The sequence below is a fragment of the Barbatula barbatula genome, assembly GCF_947034865.1.
Source record: "Barbatula barbatula genome assembly, chromosome: 7".
Lineage (NCBI taxonomy): Eukaryota > Metazoa > Chordata > Actinopteri > Cypriniformes > Nemacheilidae > Barbatula > Barbatula barbatula.
In genome coordinates, this window is record NC_136770.1 from 24964724 (window position 1) to 24976255 (window position 11532).

Consider the following 11532-nt stretch of genomic DNA (forward strand, 5'->3'; position numbering starts at 1 on the left):
ATCACCGCCCCGCCCATTTTACGCAACACATCGCGTCGATCCCCACACCCGCAACGCGTAGCGCCGGCCCGTTTCCGTTCCTGCTTCATCTAGAAACATCGCGACGCTCGCAGAATTCGGTTACGCGATCAGTCCGATGTCCTACAGCAGACGCGTTGCGTGTCGACGCGATCTTTACACTTGTTCTGAGTTGCATTACACCGGAAGTGTTGGAGTTGCGGCGCCACCATATTGGACCGGTCAAAGCGACCAACAGCACGTGAGAACGCGACGCTGCCGTTTTTCTGTATTAGCATCAGTGAACGCGTCAGTGATTTACGTGATGTTATAACACGTTTAAGCTCCCGTTACTTTAAGACAGAAGTTTTGAAGGAGTGGTCATAACGAAGAGTGTGAGAAGTTGGCAGCGGCTTCTGTGATGTCTGTGCTGACGTCAGATTTTCTGTTGACTTGATTTGTTCCGTTACCACGGCGACGCGTCCGCAAGTGTCGGGTGCGCGCACGGCTAATAAAGCAAGCGCGGACTTTTCTTTGCATGTTTCGCGAAAACAAAAGGAGTCATTTACAGAAGAACTGTGTCATGAATGCAGTTTTACATATAATATGTCTGATATTTTATTCATAATAATACAACTGTAATTGTACGAAACAGCTCAGGTGTTCATGTCAGCGGTTTGGTGTGAATGGTCGACTACACACCAAACAAAAGCAAACACAAACAGACACACGGTTCGTAAGTAAAACTCAGGATGATATAAAAATGCTTACAGTGTTATAAAACACACGTTTAAGTAGAATACGTCTCAGTAAAGTCTCTGTAGCTGAGTACACGTGTGTTGTATTCATATATAGAAGAGGAACGGGTCGTTTGTGAGATATTAGAGGTGAATTATGCCATCTCCATGACCTTCTTTATCCAATCCACATAAACAGACACACGGATGAAGATGTTTGGCTGTCCGGGATGTCCACAGCGCCGCATGGGTATAATAACCCCCTCAAGGACCCAACAGTCACTGTTCTGACAGGCCAGCGGACCGCCGTAATCTCTCTGAAGAACAGAACACATCATCATACAACACGAAGACCTTTACTCATTTCACAATCCACACATCCATCTGCTGCAAAATCAGAAGGAAAACACACACACAGAAGCGCAATGAAACTGACTCGTCTCAAACAAGATTTCAACACTTCTAAAGCGAGAGTAAAAAAACGTTTTGCAACATCTGCAGTGTCGAGCGCTGTGCTTTCTAACGGAGTTTACTTCAGGTCACTTACAGTTTTGTTTCGACCGAAGCCACATGTTCAAAACTCTTCACATATTCAGTAAAACAGAAGTCTGTGAAGTCCAAACTGTGAATCGGTTTTCATTGCTTTTAGTGACCACGTTTATCAAAGTTCACAAATACTTTTGTCATTTACACTCCGCAACCTGTAAAACACTGTATATATACTTCAACACATGTTTCAAATGATAACACGCAGCTTTCAAAATGGTTACAAACACATTCAGACAAATTTCAGGGTTTTGCGCACAGTATATATTTTACATTTTAATTTAGTATACGTTAGCAGTTTTTCTAAAAGGTTATGACTAGATGACTTCACATACTGTACATGAATGTGAGTGTGAAGACATTTCTCCTGAAGACTGTCAGCGTTGGGTTAGATATTCACACTGTATTTTTCAACATGCATTTCCAGAGAAGACATCAGATGTGATGATAATGAGAACTTGTGGCCAAATGCGAGAGAGGGAAGAGGACTAGATCCCTCACAGTAATTTACAATGAACGGACAACTTTCATTTTTTTCTTACAGTAATTTCAGGAATTTCCACTATATTCAAAAAAATGAAATCGCAGCATTTCAGATTAAACATTTTTAAAGTGGTTATTCTACATAAAACACTGATTCATTCAAACTTTATAAAAGTTATATACAATATAATAAAAATGCTCCCTGTTGTTTGTGTGTTTTGTGAATTGTTGCGAGTGTTATTTTGAGACATATATGAAGTGTTTTGTTGGTCTGAGTGAGTTTTTGTTTGGCAGACAGTCATGTTGGTAATGCAGACTGTGTGAAGAGTTTTGAAAATGTGGCTTCAGTATTGTTAGCAGTTGAAAAAACGATAAATAAACTTAAAAGTGGGTCAAATTTAGTTACAGTATTTAGCCTTTGGTTGAGATCTGTTTGTGTCCAGTGCACGTGTCTTCATGATGTGTTTGTGGGTCCAGTGGATTCTCACCTCACAAGCACCAGCTCCGGCCTGAAAGGGCATAGTGCACATCTCATTCTCTCTGACACGACCTTTGAAATACTCATTACACTCTTTATTGCTCATTACAGGCATCTGAGCCACATTCAGTACACTCTCGTCTGCCGTTCCTGTGACAAAGAAAATAAAACATCAAATGTTGTGAAACTGTTTCCATCACAGTTGAGAGTGTGTGAGGTACAGTGATGCTGTTGTGTGTTGTGTATATTCAGTGTCTGTGGTAATAGTGTGTTGTCGTGTTACCTTTCGTCTCTCCCCAGCCTGCGATTTCACAGGTGGTTCCCTCTGGAACGATGTAGCGCTCGGGCGGAAGACAAATCTGAGACACTCGCTCATTAAACTGTGCAGGACTGAAGGAGAGAGAGAGGGGGGGGTCTCCATCATCATGTGATGTTTAAATCGTAGTACAGAATGATAGATGTCACACTGTTTACACCGGTTAGTGTTATTAATTCAAACAAGCGCAGTTTTAACGTAGTTCTACTTAATGACTGATTTACTGTTGTGTAATGCTGGTGGTTTGTGTGTGCATGAGTGTGTTTGTGTGTGTGTATGCGTTTGTGTGTGTATGTGTTGTGCGTGTGTGTTTGTGTGTGTGCATGTATGTGTGTAAATATGTTGTGAATGTGTGTGTGTGTTTTTTTTTTGTGTGTGTGCATGCATTTTTGTGTATGTATGTGTTTTGTGTGTGTATTTCTGTCTGTGTGTGTGCGCGTGTGTATGTGTGTGCGTATTTGTGTTGGTGTGGGTTTGTGTGTGTATATGTTGTGTGTGTGTGTGTTGTGTATTTGGTACCTTTCTAACTGCAGCAGGACCAGATGTGATTCAGAGGGGCCGCAGACGATCTTCGTGAGACGAATGGTTTGCCTGTCCGCTTCTCCTTCCTTTGGATCACGGAACAATGTGCCCATCATAGCCGTGTATCCCATGAGATCCACATAACTTCACACACACACACACACACACACACACACACACACACACACACACACACACACACACACACACACACACACACACACACACACACACTTGTTAGTAATGATGTTTATTAAAGCGCTAGCGTAAGATAACAGTAAACATAAATTTACCAGGAAGAGAAGCACTGTTTAGTGCTGATGACCCACTGAGAGTTCACCAGAGAACCTCCACAGAAATGATTCCCTTTCCTGAACACACACACAGAGAGAGAGAGTAGATAAACCTTCAGATAAATCTGTGTGTGTATGTGTGTGTGACACGTGATGATAAAGACACACACAGACTGACCGATCTCTGAGGCTGACCGTCCACGGAGAGTTTCCTGGTGTACCACCCACTATTCTCAACATGGATTTGGCAAAGCGGTCTTCACGTTTGCCACACTCATTGAACACAACCTCCGCTGTTTACACACACACAGATTAGACACACACACACATCATGATACAGTACAAGCAGAGTGTGTGTGTGTGTGACTTACCTGTGGGTCCAATGATTGGCACTTTCTCTCCAGCTGTTGAAATGAAAACAAAGACACTGAGACGTGATAAAGAAGACTCTGTTGATGTTTGTCATATTTTCGGTTCATGATTTGATGAGAAATGTAGAAAGTTCACCACACTGCTTGATGGCACAGTAGTCAAACTCTGTTTTGGGATCAGTGGTATAACACCAGGGTCCGTGATGATCTCCGTCAGGATTCCTGCAGTAATTCTCTGTCAGATTGGCCTCTGGATGTGTTTTGGGGTTTATTCTGCAATTCCACATTAACACAAACACATCAGCCAGACTTTCAGAGACAAATATTATATAGATATTTTGACACAGTTTTAGCTCACTTCTCAATGTTTGTGAGGAATGTTTGAGGATTGATTGTGTTTTTCTTTCTTACTTGGTTTTGTGAGGTGTGTTGACGCTCCATTTCTGGCACAGAATGCCTTTACGTGTCTTGCGGACGACACCTCTGTAGTTTTTGCCAATTTCATTATAGCAATCTAGATGCAAGTTAGAAAAGACAACAACTGGGTCATCTGACAGTCTGAATAAATAGGCTGAGTCTAAATTCAGTTAATGAATTGAATCAGTAGATGAATTGAATCAGTAGATGGAATGAATCAGTAGATGAATTGAATCAGTAGATAAAATGAATAAAGTGATGAATTGAATCAGTAGATGGCGACTCTGTACCTTCAGCTTCGATGTCATCGGCACAGCGTTTGATCTGCAGACAGAGAGCCGTTCTCATCTCAGACAGAGACGTGAAACACCAAGGAGCTTCTGAACCATCAGGATTACGACAGTAATTCTCCTCCAGACCTCTGACATGTGTGAACACACAATCAAATATGAAACAAATGAAGACGGGTTATTAGAGAAGAGAAACCATGTGAACACGCGTCTCACTTGCACTCGTAGGTTTTGGGGTAAAACGGGTGCTCGTGAGGTTTCTGAGCGTTCCAGCGCTGACACGGAATCCCTGAGGTGGTTTCATTGACTTTCCCTCTGTAATCTTCTCCACGACCCCGAAAACAGTTTGTGGTGTAGCTGGAGCGAAGACGACGCTTTGGAGTTTCAGCTGCAGAGAAGATGAGAGCAGGTGAGACAGAACTGAGATAAAGAAGAGACGTCCAGTGTGTGAATGCTTTAATAAAGTCAATACTGTCAAAATAAGAAATGACAGTTTTCCCCACACATCTGTTTAAAGTGCATTTGATTGAATGTGTTTCAAGATGTGAAATGATTTTCTTTTTTTAATTCCAATGAAATAAATAATTATTAATGTTGTGCTGTGAGATGAAACATCATGTTTTCTGATGTCTGAAAAGGGATAATGATGAGATGCATCCTTTATACAGAACAGGTAGATGAAGAAGCAGATGACTGAAAGGCAAACAAACGTTTAACAGAATGTCTATTACTGTGAGACCTTATTAAGCTTGTGCATCTGTTGTGTTCTAAAGTTTTCTTTCTATCAAAACTAAAGAAGTTGTGGAGTAGAGCTGTAATTAAACAGAAAGTCTCTTGATCCACGCGTGAGGTTGAGGTCGTTTGAAGGACTTACAACACTTGCGTATGTCACAGCTCTCCCTCTCCACCGCTGGATCGGTAGTGTAACACCAGGGTACCGGAGACGCGTCCGGATTACGACAGTAATTATCATCCAGACTCTTATCAGGGTATCTGCTCATACAAACATCACATCAGAGTTCAGAAAGCTTCAGTAGACACCCACACACTGAAGCGCGCACACACACACACACACACACACACACACACTCTCTGAGACACACACACTCACTGAAGCGCGCACACACACACACACACACACTCTCTGAAACACACACTCACTGAAGCGCGCACACACACACACACACACACACACACACACACACACACACACACACACACACACACTCTCTGAAACACACACTCACTGAAGCGCACACACACACACACACACACACACACACACACACACACACACTCTGAAGCGCGCACACACACACACACACACTCACTGAAGCGCACACACACACACACACACACACACACACACACACACACACACTCTGAAGCGCGCACACACACACACACACACTCACTGAAGCGCACACACACACACACACTCACACACACTGAAGCGCGCACACACCCTCACTGATGCACACACACTCACTGAAGCACACACACTCACTGAGCCACACACACTCACTGAAGCGCACACACACACACACACACAAACACACACTCACAAACACTGAAGCGCGCGCACACACCCTCACTGAAGCACACACACTCACTGAAGCACACACACTCACTGAGCCACACACACTCACTGAAGCGCACACACACACACACACACACACACACACACTCACAAACACTGAAGCGCACGCACACACCCTCACTGAAGCACACACACTCACTGAAGCACACACACTCACTGAGCCACACACACTCACTGAAGTGCACACACACACACACACACACACACTCACAAACACTTAAGCGCGCGCACACACCCTCACTGAAGCACACACACTCACTGAAGCGCACACACACACACACACACACACTCACACACACTGAAGCGCGCGCACACACCCTCACTGAAGCACACACACTCACTGAAGCACACACACTCACTGAGCCACACACACTCACTGAAGCGCACACACACACACACACAAACACACACTCACAAACACTGAAGCGCGCGCACACACCCTCACTGAAGCACACACACTCACTGAAGCACACACACTCACTGAGCCACACACACTCACTGAAGCGCACACACACACACACACACACACTCACAAACACTGAAGCGCGCGCACACACCCTCACTGAAGCACACACACTCACTGAAGCACACACACTCACTGAGCCACACACACTCACTGAAGCGCACACACACACACACACACACACACACACTCACAAACACTGAAGCGCACGCACACACCCTCACTGAAGCACACACACTCACTGAAGCACACACACACACACACACACTCACACACACTGAAGCGCGCGCACACACCCTCACTGAAGCACACACACTCACTGAAGCACACACACTCACTGAAGCACACACACTCACTGAAGCACACACACTCACTGAGCCACACACACTCACTGAAGCGCACACACACACACACACACACACACACACACTCACAAACACTGAAGCGCGCGCACACACCCTCACTGAAGCACACACACTCACTGAAGCACACACACTCACTGAGCCACACACACTCACTGAAGCACACACACTCACTGAAGCACACACACTCACTGAAGCACACACACTCACTGAAGCACACACACTCACTGAAGCACACACACTCACTGAAGCACACACACTCACTGAAGCACACACACTCACTGAAGCGCACACACACACACACACACACACACACACACATTAAATGAGTTTGTGTAGATACTTCTCTGGCTGATAGATGTGTTGATGTGGAAACTGTTGGTCCCATCTCTGACACTCTTTACCGCTGACTGTATGATCCACCTGACCTCTGTAATCTTCTCCATTACACGTGAAGCAGACGTCTAACACACGCACACACACACACGGACACACATGTAGATTATAACAGTGCAGCTTTAAGATCAAGTGTGTCAAATACTTTCATCAGAGACAGATGAAATGATTTCATCATTGGTGGTTTGATTGTAAACACAGCGACTTTCTTTCAGAACATTGATGTGTGTGTTTGACCTGTCAAACCTCTGGCTCAGCCAGTGTCATGATGTTCGTGGACACACACATCAACATTAAAGTCATTCAGAGATGAATGATGTTAAATATCTCTACCATCTTTACACTGAGGAATGTCACAACTCTCATATCTGCGTTCAGGATCTGTGGTGTAACACCAGGGCCCGATTTGATCCCCGTCTGGATTCCGACAGTAGTTCAGCTCAAGACCATTGGTGGGAGACGGAGTCCATCTGTTCCAAACATCAAGAGCATCAAATCATATACCGTATATACACCGTACCGTAGCGCATCAAAAACATGACATACAACAAAGCATACGTGCCACACCGTACCACACCATACCATATCAAACCCAATCACACACTGCCAAGTATTGCACCACATCTTACACTGTATCATATCAAATCACATACAATAATCATATCACATCATACCATACCACATTGCATCCTTTCATATAATAGCATTCTGTACCGTATCATATCAATCGAGCATCCCATCGTATCATATTGTATCATTTAAAGCAGAGTGTTAATCTTGAACAGATGCCCATTAAAGTCAATATGAAATAACAAGCTCTTCTGACTTCTTAAATACACATTACCGCTCTTATTGTGATGTGTTATCACAGTCTTACCCACAAACTTACATTGTAGACGGTTTCATCTTAACAACATAAACAAACGTTACTGCGCATGTGCACCTTTGTGACCCCAACTGAACTTCCGGTACACATTCAGATAGCGCCTGTAGATCATTTCTGATAACAATCAAAAGAAACCGAGAAGAAGTGTTATTTGGCTAAACTTTCCTCTACAATATTTAGATTTGAGACTGCGATACCAAGCTCAACCGCTAGATGTAAAAAAACTACAGGACCCATTCAAAAAAGTCACTGCACCCCAAATCCCCTTCCATACTTAATAGTAGGCGAAAATGAATCATGAATGGTATGTGCGTAACCTCAGTATGGAAAAAACAGCAGGCGAGAAATACACAGATGGTCTACTACTAAGTGTGCATGGGATGGACACTTCTCTATCCCATGATGCACGTGAGCTGAGAAACGGTCACATTTCAAAAGTAAATCAAATAAAAATTGCAGAAGACTTTAAGGGAGAGGTTGGTTTTTAATGTAAGTGCCAATAAAGGAATTTCTCGTTTTTATCAACGCTCACGTGTAGGTTGTTAATACGTCATAGTTCATACAGAGCATACGGGTCACATGACCATAAAACATGGCGGACGCAGTATGTCACAAATGTATTCACACTACTCCCACTCATACTATATAGAACGTAGTGTTTTAACTGCCGATAGGTACTTATTCACATTCAGTACGTCCATTGAAACGGTCTCTGTATCTCGTAAAATCAGTTTACAGTAGTGAAATGAGTTGCTATTATTATATTAGAATGTATTCGATTTAGCAAAACATTTCACAACAGTTTGTTAGATTTATAGCCTATGCCTGATTAGAACGAATTTGAAAACATTATTTCTGATGTATACTATCTCATCTTAATAACAACACCAGAAACATACAACACATTTTGAAGAAGTCTCTGTGTGTATAAAAGCCATTCATGTACCTGTGATCGTGAGGAAACTTTGACCACCACTGTTGACACGTCCGTCCATCTTTAGTCGTCGCCACTTTCCCTCGATAGTCTTCTCCTTTACCAACAATACACTTCCTGACATAAACTGAGTGAAGAACATATCAGAACACATGATGATACACAACACAACACATCTGATAGCATTACATTTCAATTTTTGTGGTTTAGAAGAACATCTCTAGACTCTCACATTATATGTAGCGCAACATAATTCATCTTTACAATGCTGTAAGAAACAAACCTTTCATCTCATAGAGATCACAGTTGACATTTCTTTTCACATCTGCATTGTCCCCATCACCGACCCACGGCAGATGTTTACACACCACGGACGGACGGAACTCATAATTAAACGCTCTGAAAGGAGAAATGATTCTGTAAATACTCAATAGAACTACATAATCAGGACATTACTAAACAAATGACTTTGATAAAAAAGAGAAATTAAAAACCGCAACGCAACCCTTTCAAATCATCCTCATCATCACATCCTCCACAGCATAGACCGATACCGTGTAGAACGTACACTCATAATATAGTTCATTTATTGACTCGTTGGGCCGACAGATCAATTTATACATGAGATTTCGTAAAACAGCCTGAAAAGTATTTACTTGTAGTCCTACAAACATTTCACTTGTTCTATGATCTCCGCAGCAAAACTCTCATTGCATTATTATAGGCTACTACACTGCTTTATAAGTATAAAATGGCGTGCAATATGCAGTTTAAACAATAATATCTTCACTTCATATGAACAGACACGTGTATATACGTCAGTCAAAGTGGCCTCTCTATATCCTCATCATCTCTCAAATGCCACAAACAGAACATACTGTATGTTCAAGAGCTGCTGAAGACCATTTGCATTCATGATGTTCATTTTTAATGTTATCGGCCAGTAATAAAATGAATGCCGATATATTATAGCCGATAAATCATAAATGATTTCCTCAGCGGCTCACAGTTATAATCCAGCACAGTTCTGTCTTTCTGTCGTGATCATTCACTTACTGATATAAGCAGATACAGTATGTAGATATTTATGAAGGTGTGAATTATAAGAACAAAAGCATATTGTTTGAGTCAGACTGCTGTCTGAATGCTTTCTGTCTTGAGATCTGTGAAGAACACTTTTCTGGTTTGCTCTGGAAGAACATCTATCATTTGTTTGTTGAATAAATAATATAACAGAAAATTTTGAAGGTTAAAGAACTGTAACTAGTGTAAAGTAGACTTGGTACATTGTGTTTTACCTTTTGTTTCAGTCTTAGGAAATGTTAATATCTAGATACTGTATATCGGCCAAATGATAAGTGCTCACAGATCAGTCAGTATGATGTATAGTATGTGTAAGGCTTATGTTTGCTGGGACAGTGATGATGTGTGTGTGTGTATATGAGACCTGCATTCCAGACTCTCAGTGCAGCGTTTAGCACAATCCTCCAAAGTGACGCCCGGCAGAACCATCAGCCGATCTGCGTTCCAGGACTTCAGGACCAACTGACGACCCTCAGAACGCTGGAAATCATTCAGAGCACTGCGGTACCCTGATCAACACACACACACACATTCAGCAGGTCATGTGTGTGATATCTGTGTGTGTTGGCCTAACACACACATGACCTTTGATTCTGTAAACCGCGTCTGTTTAGAAAATTCTCAGCGACACCACACAACTGCACAATGATGCTCACATAACTACATAGCACCGGCCCACAGCTGTGTGAATCCACACACGTGTGTTAAACATCAGCACACTGTCATGTGAAAGAGACTGAAGAGATAATCTCATTCTTTTACAAAACTTCACTGTGGTAGGAAATAAATGATATCAAACAATACCACAAACATACTACTAACAAAAAGAGTATCATCACTGTACTTTCATTTGATTTGTCTCCCAATCACATAAATATCTGCGGAACATTCTCATCTACACACAACAAAACTGAATAAAAGAATATCTCAAGAATGAAACGATATGAATGTGAAAGTTGATTCATTATTGATCTTACCATGAACCGTGTCAGTCCAAAACAGCAAAACTGTGACAAAGAGTAAAATCATGGTATAAGTGTTGCTTTACCCCAACAAACAATCTCACTGAAGGACTTTGAGTCTGTTCGATTGACCAAAAGAGAGAGAGCGAGAGAGAGACAGAGAGAGACAGAGACAGAGAGAGAGAGAAAGAGACAGAGAGAGAGACAGGGAGAGAGAGACAGACACAGAGAGAGAGAGAGAGAGAGAGAGAGAGAGAGAGAGAGAGAGACAGACAGACAGACAGACAGACAGAGAGAGAGAGAGAGAGAGAGAGAGAGAGAGAGAGAGAGAGAGAGAGAGAGAGAGAGAGAGAGAGAGAGAGAGAGAGAGAGAGAGAGATGAGAGAGAGAGAGAGA

At 42.5% G+C, this 11532-nt stretch overlaps 1 protein-coding gene across 1 annotated transcript; it reads right to left on the reverse strand.

Annotated features, from left to right (window-relative positions):
- Positions 1–277: 277 nt before the first annotated feature.
- Positions 278–11470, reverse strand: mst1 (macrophage stimulating 1). Its single transcript, XM_079461288.1, has 18 exons — positions 11152–11470; positions 10539–10683; positions 9375–9490; positions 9104–9218; positions 7605–7741; positions 7219–7339; positions 5325–5443; positions 4667–4838; positions 4451–4581; positions 4155–4257; positions 3880–4016; positions 3744–3776; positions 3551–3665; positions 3373–3450; positions 3077–3223; positions 2525–2631; positions 2252–2391; positions 278–1051 (listed from the first exon to the last, which is right to left on the reverse strand). Exons 1-18 carry the CDS (start codon positions 11201–11203, stop codon positions 890–892), a joined length of 2130 nt encoding a protein of 709 aa, XP_079317414.1. The 5' UTR covers positions 11204–11470; the 3' UTR covers positions 278–889.
- Positions 11471–11532: the final 62 nt, after the last annotated feature.